The sequence below is a fragment of the Pinus tabuliformis genome, chromosome 7 (genome assembly GCF_031772625.1).
Source record: "Pinus tabuliformis cultivar Carrire ecotype Pingquan chromosome 7, CPIR1, whole genome shotgun sequence".
NCBI lineage: Eukaryota > Viridiplantae > Streptophyta > Pinopsida > Pinales > Pinaceae > Pinus > Pinus tabuliformis.
The window spans coordinates 507,166,117-507,188,069 of NC_142293.1; the positions used below are offsets into that span (position 1 = coordinate 507,166,117).

At 39.1% G+C, this 21,953-nt stretch overlaps 1 protein-coding gene across 1 annotated transcript in view; it reads right to left on the bottom strand.

Annotated features, from left to right (window-relative positions):
- Positions 1–742: 742 nt before the first annotated feature.
- Positions 743–21,953, bottom strand: part of LOC149248270 (glucose-1-phosphate adenylyltransferase large subunit 1-like) — a 43,314-nt gene continuing 22,103 nt past the window's right edge. Inside the window, exons 7-15 of the mRNA XM_089458390.1 lie at positions 3,640–3,733; positions 3,332–3,444; positions 3,086–3,158; positions 2,666–2,746; positions 2,324–2,410; positions 2,084–2,188; positions 1,856–1,962; positions 1,696–1,756; positions 743–1,215 (exon numbers count right to left, since the gene is read on the bottom strand). Of these exons, the coding sequence (XP_089314516.1) occupies positions 1,114–1,215; positions 1,696–1,756; positions 1,856–1,962; positions 2,084–2,188; positions 2,324–2,410; positions 2,666–2,746; positions 3,086–3,158; positions 3,332–3,444; positions 3,640–3,733 (823 nt within the window). The 3' untranslated portion in view covers positions 743–1,113. The remainder of the gene's footprint in view (positions 1,216–1,695; positions 1,757–1,855; positions 1,963–2,083; positions 2,189–2,323; positions 2,411–2,665; positions 2,747–3,085; positions 3,159–3,331; positions 3,445–3,639; positions 3,734–21,953) is intronic.

The following is a 21,953-nucleotide window of genomic DNA, read 5'->3' on the forward strand; positions in this document are numbered from 1 at the left end:
ATGATGAGTCAACTCTAAAATAAGTGACATAACTATCGTTAGCTCGGTTTGCGCTTGTCCCAAGGGGTGTTCAGGCTTGAACAAGCCTCACACAATCCTGATGATAGCATCTCACTATGAGTTGATCATTCTTTTTCAATCCAGTAAACAGGCTGGCCCCGGCCTAGGCTCAGCCTAGTAAAAAAAATATCAGTTTTTGCTTTTGTGATTACTGTAATCAATCGCTAGGATTTGATGTTGATGTTAGCCATGGAATTCTACTGTTGCAATTGTAATCTCTGGTAGATGTTCAGACTCCAATATTTTAGTTTTAAATAGATCCCATCTTTTTATATATAAATAACTCTCCTTGGGTTCTCCAAAGAACTGTTGAATCTTTAGTTTCTTTAAATGCAATAAGACTGGAATTTCATCAAAGCCAATAAAAACAGAGAGCGGATGTAGTTATAATAAAATTTGAGCCTGATTGGAGACTCGAACCGTATTGAAATAGATTGCAATACATTGGCTTGTATGTTGCCATTCTTTTAATACTCCCCTAGTCATTAATCTTATTGATTACCTTGAAGCTTGCGAGTCCAAACAGCGTGATTGTTCTTTAATAATTCACTATATTATAAAGCAAATCAAGATTAGTTTGAAGAGAGGAGCCAAGCATCAAATCTCAGAATATCTTCAAAATATCTGTTAACCATCCTGAGAAGAGAGAGTCATGGCTAGAAATATATAAGATGTACAAAAGTGCACCAACATCAAATTTAAATTATTAATTATTTGATAATATATTTATACATGCCTAACAAGCCATTCCGACAACACTGCCGATATTATTTTATTAATGGATAATTAGCAGTTGCAAGGCAGAAAGACTTGTACAATTTGACACAGTGGTGCAGGTAACCGTATATTCCTCCACCCATCTTGGTCAAGTGCAACTCTTGACAGTCACTGCCAGTACATAGCTGTGTCCCCAATGTTTTATGGTTCCTACAGGTTCGCATTTTCCTTTTGATAGGCCAAACGTTTTTGCACTCCCTTCCTGGGGAACATATTTTTTATATGCCATCTAAACTTGATACTCGCTTGCTCGCCTTCACGATGACATGGACTCCTCTATATCACAGTGCCATCTTTAATTCTGGAGTTCTTCAATATTACAGTAACACCTGAACGGATATAAAATCCTTCTGATGGTCTCTCTGCTTCTTCCACATTCTGCATGACAACAGAAGCAAATTTATCAGTTGAATGGATAAAAGAATATCATGAAATTGATATCAGTGGCTGCTTTAACGCTGAGCTACATACCCTTTTCATAACAGTCACCCTTACCAGTTATCTAAAGGTGTGAATTATTACCTCCAACACAAATAATTATAAGGTGCTGCATAAGGTAAAAGGGTATTTTATTATATATCTTATCTTGTTATGTTTGGAGAACTCACATTATTCCCATGTATTTTATTTTAATCCAGATATTTTATTTCATAGTAACTCAACGTGGCATATCATCCCTGGCCCTAAGTGACCTTCCCATAGCATGGAGGGGCAAATGCACCACCAAAACCAGACAACCTTTCAATGCATCATTGGGATGAGGCAGAAACACATGCATAAGCGAAATTGTGTGCACTAAAAAATATGCCTTTGAGAATACATGTCCGAGAGAGAGGAAAAGTGGAATGGTCAACATACATCTGAGTTCACAATCATGACATTCTTTCCAATCCTTGCATTTTTGTCAATAATACAATTCCTGCCAAAGAAATAAAAAACATCAGAAATGTCCAGTTCTTTGATCAGATATTAAATGATTAAAAACATTTTTGACAGTGGGCAGAGTGAAGTATGTAACCTTATTTTTGTATTCTCCCCCACACCTATAGGCACTTTTCCTTCAGCTAATAGGGATGCAATTTCAGCTTCAGTTTCATAATAGTCAGCCCCCATCATCATTGTTTCCTGAATGAAAATAATAAACACCATGATATTTGAAATTTTTTTCTTCCCTCCCGAGGAGATGCATCTTTGACAGTATATCCAAAACCCATTAGCACTTTGTGTATGGTAAAATATAAATTACCTTCAACTCAGCACCATACTCCAACCGCGAACGAATGCCTATGACAGAATGCTCTACACTGCATTCTCGGAGAAAGCATCCATGTGAAATTATGGAATCCAATACCTGGACCAATTTGTTTCAAAAACTCCAGATCAGGTTGGGTATATTAGCATTAATACTATACTGGTAAGTATGGGAAAGAGTACAAACTAAATCATCATAAGAAAAAACGATAATGTGAATGATGGCCTTGCTTACCTGACATTTTTCTATTTTTGTTGGTGGCAGAAATTGAGGTGAAGTAAAGATAGGTTTCTTGGGATCATAAAAGTGGAACTTTGGAGGCTGCACATAGAAAAGGAGATTGAAAAGCTTCAGTCATATATAGATGCATCATAGGGTAAAATAAACTTAAACTTTCTCATCTCACAAGAATGATCAAGATAAGATGAATATATAATTTCATACATATATCTTCAGTTGTTCAACTAGCTATTAAATCTTATCTATATGATTGTCACTGCTAGAAGGAGGCCCATGACTTTATTCTTCATTTGCAAACAACATAATGGCATAAGCATTTGTAAAAGAGAGGTAGACCTGAGTTGCAAGAGCTAAATTTGCATCAAAGAAGGATTTGATTGTTCCTATATCCTCCCAGTAATCATTAAAAAGATATGCCTGCCAAAGTAAGAACATTACTAATCAGAATCCACTCAAAATTGATTCAAGTTAAGGACAAGAACGAAACTTGAACCATTTTGAAATTTTATTGATGTTGGAGGTAGTTTCCAGATTCAGTCCAGCCAACTGATAGCACTGGAAACTGGAATATAGAAAATAGTATCTTGGGCTGAAATGGTGTATGAAGCAACAATGCTTTAAAACCCACATGTTTTCATAACTTGTGAAATGTGTGCACATATTTTCAAGCCTATTTCAACATTAAATATCTGCAACCCAAATGATCTCCTTACTCCTGAAATGCATGCACTTATTTCCAAGCCTACTTTTACATACCTGCACATTGTATTCCTTTGTACACGCAGGAATAATCTCTGAGCCAAAATCATTTGCAGTTGGATATCTCCACCTAAAAATAGGTCAGACAGGGGATGAGTGAATCTAACCTTCCATCATGCAACCAACATCTAGCTAACAACCCAAACGAATTAAGCATAGTCATCCTTTTCAAGGGAGCTGCATAATGCCTGGCTGTATAGTATAGCAAAGTGAAAAATTTAAGACAAAATAAGAAATCGATACTTGAGAAGCTTGAGAAGAACGTCTGTCCTGAAGACATAAATGCCCATTGAAGCAATGTAAGGCATCTTTTCAGCCTCTTGGGGTGACAGGCCAAGGATGGTTGTGTCCACTTCCTATATCACAACGTTGTATTAATGAAGGAAGAATGTCCATGAAGAGTAAATCATTTATAACATTACAAGTGAACAGTGCAAATTTCTATCTTCCTTGCTTAAAAATTAAATCTGAAAAGTACATTAGATCATAATGCAATCCATCTCTCTCTCACACACCTATATTACAGTAATAAGAGAAGACTGCTACATTACCATTGCTTTCAAGTCTGCTCCCTTGGGTTTTTCACTAAAATATTGCACTCGACCTCGGTCATTGATTTTCATCAATCCATAATCAGATGCACGGCTGCAAAAACATCATAATTCATCTAAATGTAAGTTGTAATACAATGCAATCAGGTAGAGCACCTCTGCTACAGCCCCAATTGTTACCCACATCATTTCTGCTATATCAGTAAGAGGTAAATAATAGAATATTTTCATTATAATACTTGGAATAACATTCAATTAAATTTTCCCACAGGGGAAGCTCAATTGGCAATCTCCGTATTATGAAGTATTATGTAAACCATGTGATTCAAGGTTCAATTCCCCCATGGGTCAAGCCAACAACAAAAAAACATTCAATTAAATTTCAATTCAAGAGCTAGGTGCAGAGTGAAAGCAAAGATAATTCATAAAGCTGTGAAAGAAATTTCAGAGAAGTGCTCTTAGCAGTCGATTTATCATATTGCTCGCTTCATAAACAAACATGATTCTAAGCAGAGATTCCAAGTTAGAGCTGTCTATTATAAAAATTCTTAACAACCCTTGTAAATGAATGGCATCAGATTAGTGTAGGTACCAATAATGGAAAAAATGATGAGAGCGAAATGGATGAATATATTGTTGGGCCTAAGATGTCCTCTTCATAATTGCAAAGTTAATTCTTCTCAAGAACTTATACAAGTTCTGACATTGCTTGCCAAAAGAAAATAGAGGATAAGGTTAAACACCATGGTATCTTTGTATTTATGAGAAACTATGAATGGATTATTTAAACACGTTTCCAAGCAGCGGTATAATTAAAGCAATCTGGTCTAAAATGTGTGATTATTTCCCTGATTAACCATTATATTGAAGAACATGAAGTCACACGCATTGTTACCTTCTTTTTCATTCTTATGTTGCTTAATGATTCCTTCTTACTTCCCAAGCCAGCAGGATTTAGGAAGAGATATGTTATGCCCTATCCTCAGAGGGCAGAAAAAGGAAATTATGGTGGCACACCATAGCATGTCAATACCTGTTAAAAATGGTAGCGAGAGAAGGTCTTCTCTAGCTTGTGCCTTAGCCAGAGAGAGACCACAATCAGTTTTCTTTTTATCATGGACGAGTTCGTGGACTGAGTAAATTCATGCGCAAAGTTGGAGGGTTAGTTAAGTAGATCTCCAAGTGCCAGTTCGAGTTTGGAAGAGAATGAAATTGGGATTTTCAGTCTTGATTGAACCAAGGACAAGTTTAACTAGCAGTTTGACTTAGCTAACAAATCAATCTCAACTCGTGTTCTAAATTTGTATTAGCCAGATATACCATTGATCGAATTGATAAAAGGAGGATGAAGGCACCATTGTAAATTATTGTTGTTGCACAAGCATGTGTGGGAGAGCTTCTTGTTGAGAGTGCGTACTTTAGAGGAGCCAATACGCTGTGATAGCAAGACTTTCTTGCTTCCAGACTGCACTAGGATTTAGGAAGTTTTTCCTAAATAATAGGGGCCAAGATTGCACTAGGAAATAGGAGATCTCCTGCGCAAAGAAATAGGGCTAGGCAAGTTGCAAGCAAGGAGGAGCGGGGTCAAGGTTTTTGCAGCGTGTTTCTAGCTTGTGTAGCAGTGAGACCGAGTGAGTTTTCAAGTGAAACAGTTTGCCTTGTAAGAGATCTAATTACTCAAACTCTATCAATAAAATTCTACAGCAAGGAGTGGGTTTTCCCATTTGGGTTTCCCAAGAAAAATTATTGTGTTATTGTTAAGAAAATTCTGTGTCTTGGTGAAAGAATGTTTAGTTTCAGATTATTCATCTAAGCAGTTGCTGGATTTTCATGGAAAATTGACATGGTATCAGAGCAGAGATCAACTTAAATACCAGCACACACAGATCAATTTGTGAAGAACAGAGATTAGTCTGTGAGTTTTTGAAGAGAAGTTTTTTGGACAAAGAGGATGGAATTGCAAGGACTAAGAGCAGACCACTATTTAGAGGGAGCCCCTAACTTTAGCTTGTGGAAGGAAAGGATCACAATAGTGTTGGAAGATAATGGGGTGGGAAAGTTTATCAAAAACACTATACAACCACCTTAAGATCCCCAACAGTTGGCCCAACATACTAAGAATGACATCATGGCAAAGAGGATTATTCTAGAGGGAGTCAAAGATTCTCTATGAAAAGAAGACAACATATTAGATGTTCAAAGCCATCATAGATCTGTTTCAGGGTACTAGTGATGCTAGGAAGCTAGCTCCCAAGGAGAAGCTAAGGAGCATCAGGATGAGCAAAGGAGAGCCCATTATCGCATATCTTTCAAGGTTCACTTAGGTTCGAGATGAGCTAGGTGGTGTGGGCGAGATGGTAGCAGAAAAAGACCTTGTGAGTCTTGCTATTCTAGGACTCCATAAGTCTTGGTATGGCTTCCAGGCTAAGTCACCGGATTCGCCGTTTTTTATGCATAAAATTCGAAATTCGGCGAATTTGAAGGTCAAACGAATATGTTCGTTCGAGTTCGCCATTAAATTCGGCGAACTCGAATTTCATGCCGAATTCGAATTTTAGTCGAATAAAATCGCCATTAAATTCGTTTCGATGCGTTGAAATTCGCCGGCAGCAGATTAAATTCGTTTTTTTTCGCGCCCGCGGGTATGAGTGTTCCTGTTTTAGGTTTCATTGGTTTCAACTTTCATTGACTCGGGTTTCGTTGTTTCAAGTTTTCATTGCCGCCGCTGGTCATTGCAGACGCCATAGACTACACCTTGACGGGCTCGGGTTTTTCCAGAAACAAAGACTCGTATCTCCTGAACAGGCATTGATATCTCCCAAATCAGTGTAAGAGAAGTTTGTTGGAAGACAAGGCGTGAAAGAAATGGCGTAAAATCTCAATTTTGTTACACATTGAATAACTAGATAAATGACTTTATTACGCATATGAAATAATTACATAAATAAATTTATTGAAGAAAAATTAAATTATACATAACAAAAAATAATCGTATAATTTGAATCGGTTTATATATATATATGATGGAAGAATAAAACCATCCTTCACCCCTAGAGAAATATCTTACATCAATTTGATTTTTAATTCGCTCACACAACAAGATATCTTACATCAATTTCATTTTTAATTGGCTCATACAATTAATAGACTTGCGAGGATATTATTGTGCTCTGCACTATTAGGGATTAGACTTATATTACATATACTAGAAGTTAGAACAACTTGCTCACACTTGCGAGATATTAGGCATTAGACTTATAGTGTAATATATTTTAGATCCTCAAAATCGACCATCTTTATTCCTTTTGATAATGTGTCGAGTAATGTTATATTTCTTCACTCTCAAAGTTGAAAGCAATATTTTGCGTTTATGTCGCTTACGAGATACCGCTAAGTATATTAATTAAATTAAGAATGTATATTAAATATAGATATGCATATGGTATATTAATTAAGTATATTAATTAAATTATATAATTTAATTAAATTAATTTCTCATATGCATATCTATCTTTAATATACATTTTCTTTTTCGAATTTCTATATGTCGAATTTTATGTCGAATTTTATCGACAAAATTTTAGTTGCCGAATTTTATTCGAATTTCATGGGCGCCGAACTCGAACTCGAACTCGAACCTGGTGACTTAGCTTCCAGGATATAGTGACTGGAAGAGAAAATTGTCCCAGTTGGGAAAGGTTTTGGAATGATTGCATTCAGGAAGAAATCTAGAGAGGGACTAAGTATGGTAGATCAACAAAGACAAAGGACAAGAAGAAATTTTCCTTGGTACGCAAAGCCAAGGGCAAGAAAGGAAAAGGGAAGGTCGAGTCCAGTTAGAAGGGCAAGAAGAAGAAGAAGGATCCAAGGAAGATCAAGTGCTTCCATTGCCATGAGTTTGGGCACTATGCCACTAAGTGTCCTAACAAGAAGAAGAGATCCAACAAGGATCATGTGGTTGCATCAACTGAGGTAGATGGGTTTGCTTCTTAGTTTGAGAGATATTTCTCATTGATAGCTTTCATGGCAAGCTTAGTAGGAAGAAGCACATGGTATATTGATTCTGGAGCATCTTTTCATTTGACGGGGAACAAGGAGTATTTCAGCTGACTGAAGGAGAAGGACATGCAGTTTCAGATCGACCTAGGAGATGATGGCAAGTACACATCTAAGGGAGTTGGTACTGTCAGCTTTGGGAGGGAGTCTGGGATCCCTCTTCATCTCAACAATGTCCTCTATGTTCCAGGCTTGAAGAAGAACCTTGTTTCAGTGGCTACCCTGAAGGACAAGGGCTATGATGTCATCTTCAGCAGAGGTAAGGCATACCTCAAGCACTTAGCTTCTGGATTAGCGAAGAAGATAGGTGTGAGGATGAAGAACCTTTATAGGTTGCAGGTTGAGACATGTGCAGCCTTGAGTAGCAAGGCAGGTGGTGAGCAAAGTAGAGATGTTAAAGAACTTTGGCATAGGTGCATGGAGAACTTTGGCACAGGTGCATGGGGAACTTGCATCATGAGGCGCTGAAAATTTTTCAGTAGATAGCCACAGGATTACCAGCATGTAGTTTTGATTAGCATGATGTGTGCAAGGGGTGCACACTTGGCAAGTATGCCAAGACTTCTTTTCAAGTTCAAAAGAGCAAAGCCAAATGGATTTTGGAGTTGGTGCACTCAGGTGTATGTGGGCCCCTCTCTTCTCTGCCTCTTATGAGACACGGGTATTATGTTACTTTCATTGATGATTATTCTCAGAAAACTTGGATATTTTTTATGAAGAAGAAAGATGATGTCTTAACCAAGTTCATGGAGTTTAAGGCCTTGGTAGAAAACCAGACCGAGAAAAAGATCAAGGCAGTGAAGAGTGACAATGGCAGGGAATATGTCTCTAATGCCTTCAAGGACTTATGTGCCAAGGAGGACATTAGGAGAGAGTTAATAGCACCCCATAACCCTCAGCAGAATGGGGTGGCCGAAATAAAGAACCGCAATATAGTTGGAGCGACCAAGGCCATGTTGCATGATCAGGGATTGCCTATGTTCTTGTGGGCAGAGGCATGCAAAACTACAGTATATTTGCAGAACAAGAGTCCACATAGGGTGCTTGGACGAGTTACACTAGAGGAGGGCTTTCACAAGCAAGAATCTTGATGTTTCACACTTCCGTATCTTTGGCACAAAAGTTTATTGCCATGTATCCAAAGATAGCAAGAAGAAGTCGGAGCCCACAAAAAAGGGAATTTTTGTGGGATACTGTGAGACAAATCAGGCATATAAAGTGTATCTACTAGGACGCAAGAAGATGGTTATCAAGCAGGATGCGAGGTTCCAAGAGGACAAGGCTCTGAGAGATTCCTTAAAGTGAGTAGAAGTTGGAGTACCTGAGATGGAGGAGTTACTCACTCCCAAGGAGGAGCCTTAGCGAATATTATAGATTGAGTCTTAGCTAGGTGGCAAGAGGGCCGCATAGTAGGATGTCGAGCAAGATGATAAGGAGGAGAGACTAGGACAAGAGTAGACAACTACTCAATTAGAGAATCCTAGCACAGGGTGGAAGAGAACCAAGTAGGTTGGTAGGTTGATTCAGAAGGCCCAGGAGCATGTTGAGGCTCCTAGCACCATGTTCAGGTAGAGCAAGCAGTTATAGAGGTACACAGGATATATGGCACTGATGACAGGGTTGGTGAACATTGAGCCTTCTTGTTATAAGGAGGCAACTTCTCAACAGGTTTGGAAGGATACCATGGTGGAGGAATATTCCTCCATCATGAAGAATGATGCTTGGGAGATTGTGCCACGACCATAGGGAAAATCAGCAGTAGGCTCACGATGGGTGTACAAGGTGAAGCACGGAGCAGATGGAGCATGGAGAAGTACAAGGCCAGGTTTGTTGGCAAGGGCTTATCACAGATTAAGGGCATAGACTATGATGAGACCTTTGCCCCAGTAGCACGATAATCATCCATCAAGACAATTCTAGCACTGGAAACACAAATGGGGTGGAAGATCCACCAGATGGACGTGAAGACCGCACTCCTAATTGAGGGGTTTGTTGGAAATACTGAGAGGAGGATGAATCGGTATTTCTTACTTCAATTAGTAATTTTAACTTTTCAAAGCATTAAACATTATTAGCATTAGTTAAACATAAACAATCATTAACACCATTCAATAATAAAATCAAAGAAATTAGGTAGAAACCCTTCCGAGAGAAAGACTACCGAATGCTTCTTAATATTTATCTTCAATAAGTATATCAATAGGAAGCTCCAATTTCCATCATTTTTAGCTACAACTGAGGGAGGATCCAACCCCCTGGTTTATAGGCTACAACATGATGGATGCTCCAACAACCTGTTTACTAGCTGCTACTAGAAGGACGCTCCAACGCCCAGGTTTACAGGCCCCGACCTAAAGGATGCTCCAACACTGTGTTTTCCAGCTACCACTGGATGGACGCTCCAATGCTCAGGTTTACAGGCTTCAACCTGAAGGATGCTCCAACACCCTGTTTACCAGTTGCCACTAAATGGACGCTCCAATGCCCTACACAGGCTCCAACCTGCCCTAGCACCACCCTGCCACCCTGAAGTGTTATCAGGCTCCAACCTGAAGGAAACTCCACTCTCCTGCCTTGCACCAACCTGCTCAACAAACTGCCATTTTCCCTTAAGGATCCAGCCTTCAACTTACCACGACGAAGCACATTTCACAATTTTTAGACTGGATCCACTTGTGTTCAAATATTAATACACACAATAAACTAGGATACAAGAAATTGCTATACAATCACTTTCAATTAATTCTTCCTCTACTCTATCTGCATATCAAACCCTCGCTATACAAAACCAAGTCAAACTTCTGCTCACCAAAACTTTGATCATCATCACTAAACTAAAACATATACTCATCGAAACATGCCAAACTCTATGCAGAGACATTCATATCTTTGCCACATAATCATCAATAACTCAATGCATCTCAAAGGTATATGTAACCAACATTGTCCCTATAATATAATCCCTACAACATTTTACTCATTTGTCATGCACCTAGTCAACAAGGTTTCAATAGACCAATCACTATCAATCAGATAAATATAAACCATAGGCATCATCCATAATCTCAATAGTTCAACAGTATGTCAATCAATGCTCAAAGTCAGGTATACAAGTCTTCTACCGTATGCAACCTCCTCGAGCTCAGCTAGACAAAATTTGTTCATCAATACAAGAGAGTCACACACGTCTTAAACTTGACATATTTAGATCTCAAGATAGCTCAACAATGTTACTGTCTCATGATGTCACAATTATGAGATCAAAGCATACTCAAAAAAATTACTACAGCCGAGAGCCTAAGCATCATTCAAGTGTTTCCAACTATTTGATTATCAGTACTGCAAACCCTACTTGTTCAGGTACAATAATTTACTGCAACATCCCTCTCTGCAAACAATGTAAGTCACATTGCAATCCATTTATCAACAACGTGTGTATGTTCTTCATAGACAAATGATCCTCAACATCTTCGACAATACAAGGCTGGGAATTTGGATTATCAATACAATCTTCAGATATCAATATTGAAGTATGTTGAAGTAGATATTTTCTTACCAGTGTCTCTGAATATGTCCTGCCATATCAATATTGAAGTATGTTGAATTAGATATTTTCTTACCAGTGTATCTGAATATGTCCTGCCATTGGTTTGAGCTTGATGATATGTTTCTTAAAGTCTCAACAAAGATTGTAGCTGGTCACTAATCATGGGACCACCGTAACCCAAAGCAGAATTTAGAAGACTACCTCCACGCTGATCCAATACAGAAAATGGCGCAAAGAAACTCTTGCTCAATTCATATTCAATAGTAATCAAGGTGAGTAGCCTTAGCACAATGATTTATCAATACTTGCATTGTGGTCTCTCAACCCTTCTATTCAGTTAGATAATTATCACTATTGTAGGATGCTTTAGACCTTATTCTTATTCTTTCTTTAACCCTAGCCAGTGACTATAGACTTTTAAATGGAATTCTTGTCATGTGTTAGTCTTATAGAATAGGTGGTAGGGTTAACATTCACACATTTGTTTTGCTCACAGAAGTCAGCTCTAAGAGTTGCACATACAATATACATATGCTCCAAAGGACTGCTCAAATTAGGTCACTTCTTTGCTTCAGAATTTAGGTCTTTTCGAGGAATCACAAGCCTTTTCTTCTTTATGATGCATAACCAGTCACCAAAACATTCCACTGAATTGGACCGAGTGCTTCAGAGATGATACAACAGTTGAAGGAATGTGCCTTCTCAGGACTGCCTTACTTCGTTGCACAAAAAACTTGCTACTGTGCCTTATGATTAGATTAACATGAGGTCTCAAAAGCTACAAATATATATTTTTAGAAGTAGAAAATCAGAACTCTTGATAACCCTCAAATGCAATCAATTTTTGTTAAAAAAAAAACACTTCTTAAGATGGTTCAAACTTGCAGAGGTAAGGTGTCTCCTTCGCTGGATCAAGTGATTAGATCATTTTGTATAGAATGACTGCTACAGGCCTTCGTTCTCCACATAAAAAAGACAACCTCTTATGCTCAGAATTCAGACTTCCAGGAGCCGCAGTCATTCAATAATATACACTCATAAATGATCAATAGAGGTTTCGACTGCAACAACTCCAGGTAGCCACATGCAAAGGTGATATGCAGTTTATAGATCCTTTCTGCTCAGAGCACAATCCTAAAATGAGATTTCAAGTGTCTACAAACATTGCCGCAAAAATGATGATTTCCAACACTTATTAGAGTCGCAGACCAGTCTTCAAAACAGTATCGAAACTTCTCAACAGAGAGTTGCAAGAGAAAGTGCCAATGAATACCATAGAGAAAAATATCCCAACAAATCCCACAAGAAACTTGAATTGGCTGGCCATAAATCTCGCATTCCTCGGAGAGAATATTCACAAGAAAAAAACTCGCATTAACTCATACAAATGTCTCCATGAAACTCACATACTGCCTCAGGGAAACTCACATAAGCCTCAGAAAATCATCATAGAAAGATCAACAAACTTCTTGTTTGAATGGAGAGTATAGGTGCCAATTTATAATCGTTTCATCAAGCAAATGGTCATGACCCTTGGGGTGAGCAGACTTGAATTTTTTTGGAGAGAACCGACTTGGAGGGAAAATATTTAAAATTGAAATTTTAAATATAGTTCAAAACCCTAGTTGACTTAGGGTTGGAAATTAGATTCTTCTTGAAATAATTTGAATAATAATCTGTTGTAAGTAATAATTGTTTTGATCACCTTTCAATGCTTCTTAGGTCATTATTTTAACCATGGGGCTTTGATCATTTACAAATATTTAGTGAACTAATGAGACCATGCCACATCATCAACCCATGGGGTTTTTGCCCACCTAATGGGGTTTCCAACTTTAAACAAACATGTCTCAAACCGGGAGGACCCACATGACAATCCACATACTATTGGAAATGGTATAACAAGGAGAATCCAGTAAGGATGGTTGTGCGAGCAAATAAACTGACCTCATCCTCAAAAACATTAATAAGTGCAAGGCTACAAGGGTTTTCTTAGTTCTAGAGGCCTTGACCATTGGGGCTTCCAACCAATGACGAATATTAAGAGCGTTCAATACCATATGTTGCCATTGTTGCCCACCATTTTGTGTGTGATATCCCTAGGAGAATTTTTTTCTTCGAGATGGTCCTCAGCCGGCAGCCAGCAGCTAGCTCATTGTGTCATTTCTTTGCCACTTGAGCCAGCCAGGTGGTCCCTCGCCCATCTGCAATGATCGTATATTTGAAAATGGGCCTCCTAAACCTAAAGGCATGCCTTGTCATTTGGTAATTGAGTATTGTAGTTTGTTTATCATGGACACTTCTGGGCATGGATTAATGGGGGGATTCGATGGAAAGAATGGGTTAGGTATGTGCTTTTGTCCCCTAGATCCCTTTTGGATATTAACCTTGCATTCTAGTCTCGTGGGATCTCTTTTACTGACCATTTGGCTTTAGGGATGGTATTTCATGAGAAACCCCAATTTTGGTTGCATGGTCCTGCTCCCTTATCCGTTTATATTACCCTCTTTCCACTCATTATTACCCCATTCATCATCTATCCCACCTGGGTCCACATAGGGTAGGGTTAGCTCACCCTTCCCCTTGCCCACACCTTGGGTCATGGCTTGGAATGATGCTCAGAGGTTGATGCAGCTAAAATGAAAGATAAAAGCATATTCGGCCACATTCAATAGGAAAATGTATCACAAAATGCAAAATATGGTCGGGACAAACACATTTAGCACGTGGGCAAAAGCCAATACATGAGCTCTACCCCATCATCATGGCCATCACCTTGGTTCCTACAAGTTCTATGAACCTCCTTCATCATAAAGGAACCCATGATTGTCCCAACCCCTAGTGGGCAATGAACTGCCCTACCTTAAAAGGGGATATTCACTACTATATCTTATACATCATGCTCTTAACCCTTGAGCCCTGAGCAGTTAATCAAAGAAAGTCATAAAAAGGCAAAAGGCATATAAAGAAGGGCGAACAAATCCCGGTCAGGGAACCTTATGTACCACGATTGCTCCCTCCTATACATTATAAACCCAAGTGTGGGCTTTTCTCTTATTAGCTACACTTGTACCCCGGAATGTGGCCCAAGGCATTCCCTTCTCATCCCCTACTTCATTCACCTATATGTCACATGCCACCACCTTTTGAAGGATGTACCTTGAATATATTATCCCCTTTAGAAGTAGAACCCACCTAATAGGATTCTTGGTTAACCCCATTTAGAGATTAGCAGACATTAGCACATCCTGAAGCCCATTATGGAAGGGCAAAACATTATGAAGTCCCCACCTGTGGTCCATTACTAGTACGCTCATTTACTCAATTTCTCTAATGACTTGTTGTACTGGAAGGCTAGGGGACGCATTGGATCTTATGCAGGATTGCAGATGGTCTCCATATTGGGTTTGGTCTCCCTATACGAGGTGCTAATCCTCCAGAGGGTTACATTAGAGCATGTAAGGTGCACGTTGAGAGCCATGGGCCTCCACAGCGACAGAAAACACTCCATGGATCCCCACAACCACTCATAAATAACTCGTGGTTCACTTATTGGACGAGGAAGATGCACCTAATCCATCACGCCCAGCTGGCCCCAGATTTGCACCATACACTTGGCAGATGATCCAAGACTTACACGATGATGTGGCATCACCTACACCATCATCTTAGCCCTTGCAGGCGATCCACAGGCATCTTCGATCTACTGGAAGGCTAGGGGACACATTGGATCTTATGTAGGATTGCAAATGGTCTTCATCTTGGGTTAGGTCTCCCTATGTAGGGTCCTAATCCTCCAGAGGGTTACATTAGCGCATGTTCGGTGTGCGTTGAGAGCCATGGGCCTCCACAGTAGCAGACTGTTGCAAAATGTAACTAGGTTCGGTCTTCATAATGACATGTAATTATGATATTTGTAAGTGATGAAAATAAGCGAATAAAAAATATTTTTGTAATGCCTTGCTTCATGGGTTTCATGAGCAAGAGTTTTTATCTGATTGGCTCCCATTGAGAGCATTAGGATTAATCATTAGATTCAAAGAGTCAATGTCATGTATGAAGATCCCTTCTTGGGCATGTATTAATTGTATATAAGTCTATATAGCCCTCCAATGACAAGCACATAGTCCTCTCTTCATGTCGGCTTCAAGATAAGGTGACAAACTCATGTCAGCTTCTTATTATGGAGACACACCTATTCATAAGTTTATGTCGGCTTAATATGACGAACATACCACTATAAATAGGCACCTCAGCCTATTCCCCAAACACAGAATTTCAATCATCTCTCTCTGAAGTTTTCGGATGGGCAAAACAGAAGATGGGTTCAGATCTCCAATACAGAAACAAGCTCGGATGATGTAGACAACAAGGATATGTTTAAAGGATGATCACAATAAAAGATGAAGCTCGGATCTCTCCTAGAATTTGGATCACAGAACAAAAGACACGTTAGATGTATCTCTGAAGTTCGTGTGTATGATTACAGTGACATGAAGTTTGGATCTCTGTCTCGGTGCTAGGAAGAAGTCTTATATCAGTAATATAATGAAGCTACAGAGATTCAGTGCTATATTTGATGACATGACAGTGAGATTCAATGTTGCTACAATGATCACAGTTTGGTGACATGACAGTGATGAGTTTCTGTGGTGACAATGACATGATAGTTCGTTGCTATGATAGGAGATGATCTCAATTTGTGTTAGTGCTATGTATCAAAGAAGGTCGAGGTGGAAGAGGATTCAAGAAGGAGGCTAGTTGTCAAGAGAGCTTGTGTCTTGGTCTTGGAGTGGCTAATAGGTCAAGGGTTTTGGTCTTGGTATTCGTCAATTGGAATCTCTATAAGAAGAATTTGTGCAGGTTTTCCTCTCAAAGAGTGAGAGGTTTTGGCCTTGGATCATAGCCTACATTCTGTGTCTCTTGTCTATTTATGTTCATGCATTGGTAGTTGTTTGATGAAGAAGAACACTACAAAGATAAGATCCTAAGTTAATGAAGTAAAAACTCTCACAAGCAGTTACTAATAAAGAGAAATCACCTAATTCATGATGCCCTAGATTTCTCAACATGGTATCAGAGCTAAGGTGTCAAAGTCAAGAAAAGGGCATGCAATCAAAGAGACACTCATGGATCAAGTTTCAAGAATGGAATCAAAACAAGTTGAAGGATATCAAAGAGAAAGTTCAAAGATCTACATTGAATAATCAAACCCTAGACCAAATAGGAAGGTCTACTTCAGAAGAAGTCTTGGGATCATCAATCAAAATAATCAAGGCCAAAGCCTTATTTCTACCCAAGACAAATAGATCTACAAATCAAAGCAACTAGAAGTCTACACCAACAAAAGTATTGGATCCCATAGTCATCATCAAAAGACCACAAAGACCCTCATCAAGTTATCTACAAAGCAAGGTAGCTTGAAGTACTTTAAAAACGAAGATCACATCATCTTGGAGAAAGTCGAAACCCTAGAAGCATTTCTGATCTGCACTCATTCACTACCAAAGAAGTCGAAGTATCTTAAAGGCGAGAAGGCATTATTATCATCTTCAAAAGCTATAAGGCAAGCTCCCTATCATTGCAGCAAGGATCCCCTCCTTATCCTTGAAAAAGATCATCCGAGGAAGCATCAAAACATCCTCATCAATCACCATCAACAAAAGAAGCTAGATATAAAGGCGTTGACATCATAAAAGGAGCAATCTCCTTTATTGAAGAAGGTATTTTCATTTGGAAGAAGATCATCCAAAAGGAGCACTAATACATCTTCTTCAACCACCATCAAAGTGATCAAGTTGAAGATTTCATCTTCACTTGTCAAGTAAGTATCTTTCATTCTATAATCAAATTTGGTAAAATGACTTCGTTTTGTAAGGAGATCTATAAACTGGTTGGGTCATCGAAATTCCTTGCATGGAAAAAGGAGAATAGACATAGTCCTCAAAGAAAGTGAAGTCATTGAACATATCAATGAAAAGGTCTCCTTTGAATACATGGAAAGAGATTCTTATGAAAGGTATTGGAGATATCGAAGAGATAGTATATGATAAGGTGGTAGAACTATTCTCTGAAGTTGCCATAAAGACGATCACATCAATTAGATCTTATTTGCACAAATTGAAGGTATCAAAGGATAAAGGGTTATCTTCATAAGATCTCAATTGCAAGATCTAGGAGAGATAATCCTCATTGTTCTAAATGCACTAACTGATGAACAAGGTAACAAATGTCTATGAGGATAAGAAAGCTATTCAACAACGTGTAATCTCTATGCAAGATAGAAGAAGACAGGTTGAGGGAAAAAAGTATTCAGACATTTGCTGAAAGAAAAGAAGAACATAGCTAAGATTCAATGCTGTGAACATTACAGGAAAGATTGTCCTAAGCTTAAGAAGGTCAATAACAAGAACGATAGAGAAGAAGTCCATTTCACCAAAGAAGTGGAGAAAGCTGAAAGAAGGAAGTCCAATAAAGAGGAAATTAATTAAAAGTAAGAGCTCGTGACATCACCATAGGAAACATGAAGGATGTAGCCCTTAAGAACCTCATTGGAAACTAAAGGAAAGGGAAGAAGTCATCCAGGATAAGTCTCATCATACATCAAGTCAAAAGGAAATATCTGTTGGATAGGGATATGCAAGATCCCTAAGATTCTCTAATGGAATCCTCATCAGAGGAATCACCGATCTAGAGTGGAAGCAAGTGTTTCATCGAGAACTCCAACTTGTGGAATTCATGGGATGATGGTATAATGACATAAGAGATGAAGCAAATCAAGGGGTTGAAGATCTTTTCAATCAAGGAAGTCGCTGAAAGAAGCCTAGATGACCTAAAGGTAAATGAGGTATGTATGCCTGTATTAAATATTATAAAGCCATGTTGTATGGTTGCAGGTAACATGGATCATTGCTCTATCTTGAGAAGCATGATCAAAGGAAAAGGATCTCCTCCTCTGAAAGGATGCAGGAAGGCATAGGTCACACTAGATGAAATCAACATAATATGTCCTCATATGAAAATGAGGTGGTTGACAGCAACTAGAGGAACTCTGATTGGAAGTTCCTAGGAATATCATGTGTGAGGAAAGGAAGGAAGAGATCATGGACTATGCAACCATGGAAAAGGCAATCAACATCTGAGGACTAGAAGATTTGACTAGGAAAGATATGAAGACTCTGATAAAAGTCTGAAAAAGATGGAGACCCTTGACAATGGATATCTTTGGGAGATATGTCAACATGTATGCAGGATGTTTATGCAAACTAGAAGATGTCATGATGAAAGACTATCACAAAGGTAATTTTAATTTAAGTGTTCATTTCTTATTTTTGATTCTTGAACAAATATCTGGATGGGCTTATGCAGGACTGCGAAAGGGAAGAACTGTGGATGACTTCCAAGAGGACCATATAGAAGGATGTAAGATCCTTCCGAAAATATGGCATGAAGAAGGCAATTGAGTCATTGACATGAAGCAAAGTCAGATGAAGACTGACGGATCACTTTCTGGTGAAAGGAATAATGACATGGTTGACCCATGGATGAAAGTGATGGATGGTCTGTGCCCTATGAAGAAGCCAGAAAATATGAACACTCCTTGACAAAGAAAATTCTCGACATCGAAGGAAGGAGCTCTTCAAGCAGCTGGTTGAGGCGCTGTTGTAGGTCCCTAACTAAGAGGGAGACTGAAAACAAGTCTCTTACTTCGAAGAAATTTGGAAATTCCTAAGCCAAGAGGGAGCTTAGGTACATTCCTTCCGTAGGAATGAGTACATTCCATTATTGGAATTGATATGTCCTCCCTAATTGAGAGGGAGAGATAGACACATCATTCTGGTCTTCACCTGGGAAGACAGAATGGAGGATTGGGTAATCATCTAGCATTTGATACTCTTTGAGGATGAGATAGGGCGTCCAAGATAAGAGTAGTCATGGACCGATATTATTTGAGGATTGGTTATCCAAGATAAGAATAGTCCAAAGTAGGTCATACTTTGTGAACACTGGGTGGAGTACCAAAGATTATAGTGACTATGAATCATTGGTCTCACCAGCATTGTGCTCTAATCATGTGGAAAGAGTTGTTAGTCAAGGTCTTGCTATGTGACAATGCTGGTTGATATGATGCTATACAGATGGGTTACTGTTAAATTTGGACAACTAGGTCCAAACTCCATGTTCTGATGCTCAGATTAAGAGGCTAATATTTTTGTTGGATTCCTCTTTCTGAGAGGTGTAAAATCCATATAAAAATAGTCTTAATCCGATGAGCAGAACTTATATTTTGAATTTATTATTCTTAATAAATTATATGTGCAAAGGTCAACCAGTTTTGTAATGTAGGCTCACATGCCCAACAGATGTGTCACACACCCTCATTGATGGATATATATATACAGGAAAAGTTGGAGAGAATTTGATCACAACACAACTCACATCTTCCTCTCTCATCCTAAAAAGTACGAGCTACCTGGAGGACGAATTTCAGCCACACGTGGGAAGGACGAAGAGGATTTTTCTGCTGCTAGGGTTTCGCAGAAGTTTGACCAGCGTTGACTTTGGTCAACGCTTGGTCCAAACAAGCTGAAAACTTGTGGGAGGTTCGATTTTTGAAGGCCATACTACCTGGCACAAAAATCGAGGTCAAAGGGTTGACCGTTTTGCTGCTGCGTTGACTTTTAGCTTGCTGCCCCTGCGTTGACTTTTCAGGACAACGTTGACTTTTGTAGAACTGACTTGGGTTGACTCATCTACTGGTTGGAGGGTTGTTGTGACACATGCTAGGCTGGCTGACCAAAGGAGACTTTGCTGGTTGAAGCATCCTGTTGACCGCCGAAACAAACACATACATTTTTCTTGTTTCTGATTTGTCTTCTGTAAGATCTGCTTATATGTTCTATCTGCATTTTGCTTATCTACTTGTATGATTGCTGTGAGAAAAGTGAAATTGCTCTTAGCATAGAACATCTACAAAACTTTACATGGTATCAGAGCTGAGGTGAAGACAAACTCTATCTATAGCAATCATCATCGAAGGAAATGGATTCCTCTAAGCTTGAATTCAGGGAGAATGACAAGCTGACTGGAAGTGTGATGACTTCCATGCCTAGAAGATGTTATTAGATCTCAAATTAGAAGATCATGATCTCCTAGATCATGTGACAGGGAAGATTCAAGAACCTCCATCAAATGCCTCTGCTGCTGTTAAACACAAGTATAAGAAGGGAGAAATCAGAGCAAAACTGCTGATCAGGGAATCCATAAATAAGAGTCTGGTTGCCTACATATCTGAACTAGGCACATCCAAGGAGATGTATGACAAACTGATACTTATGTTCCGAGTAAACAATGTGAACCAAGTGCTATTCCTCAAGAATAAGTTGAAGAATATGAAGAAGGGCCGAGACGAGTCTATTCAAACTTTCTTTATGAAGTTGACCGAAACCAGGAACAATCTGCTAGCTATTGGGGAGACAATAGCTGATCGTGAGATGGTTCTCACCGCACTTGGAGGACTTCCATATGAATGGCAAGTATTCACAACTACCATTCTCAACAATAATACCATCCCTAACTTTGATGAGCTTCTGTCTAGATGTATGCAAGAAGAAACAAAGATGAAGGAATTTGATAATGAAAGAAATACTGCCTATGTTGCTCATTCCCGAAAGAAGAACTCTGGTAGTTCCAAGGACAAAGGAAGGACTAAGACTCAAAAGAAGAAGGGTAAATGTTTCACCTGCCATAGGACTGGACACTATGCTAGAGAATGCCCCTTCCAGAAGAATTCTCCCGATAGTGACGACAACAACAACAACCGAAGGAATGGGAATCAAAGAAATGACAAATCCAAAGGAAAGAGGAAGGCTCACTTTGAAGGAAACCATCCACCTTCTAAAAGGACCAGAAATACCAGGTATGAGGAGTCTAATGTTGTTGATAAAAGAAATGAGTATATTCTAATATCTGCTCTCTCAGCTGCATCTCCGCCCGACACTATGGATGTCTGGCTAATCGATAGTGGTGCCTCAAGACACATCACCGGATTCAAGGAAGCACTTTCTGACATGGTTGAAAGGGATACTAATCTAGAAATTACCCTTGGGGATAATGCCACTTATCCTGTGAAAGGGACCGGGACTGTGACCCTCCACTTGTCTCAAGGACAAGTCCTCCATCTACAAGATGTACTCTATGTACCCAAATTGAAGAAGAACCTTGTGTCTGTATCTGCCATGGAAGACAAAGGATTCAATGTAACTTTCTTTGATGGAAAGGTACTCATGTGGAAGAAGAGCTTCAAGGAAGCTATCTCAATTGGTTTTAGAGTTGGTACACTATACCAGGTTGGAGGGAGTCCGTTGGGAGCTATGATTTGTGATACTATCCGTCAAACCGAACTATGGCACCGAAGATTTGGACACCTTCATTACAAGGCTCTTCCCGAAGCAAGGAAGGTGGTGACAGGGATGCCTGATTTTGGAAATAATCATAAAGGTGTATGTAAGGGCTGTGCTGAAGGAAAACATACAAGGGGACCTTTCCCCTCAAGTGTCACAAAGACATCTGAGATATTGCAACTGGTCCATTCTGATCTTTCCGGTATGTTGCCTGTAACATCCCTGGGGGGATGTTCTTACTATATGACATTTACTGATGACTTCTCTCGCAAAACCTGGATATACTTCTTGAAGAAGAAGGATGAGGC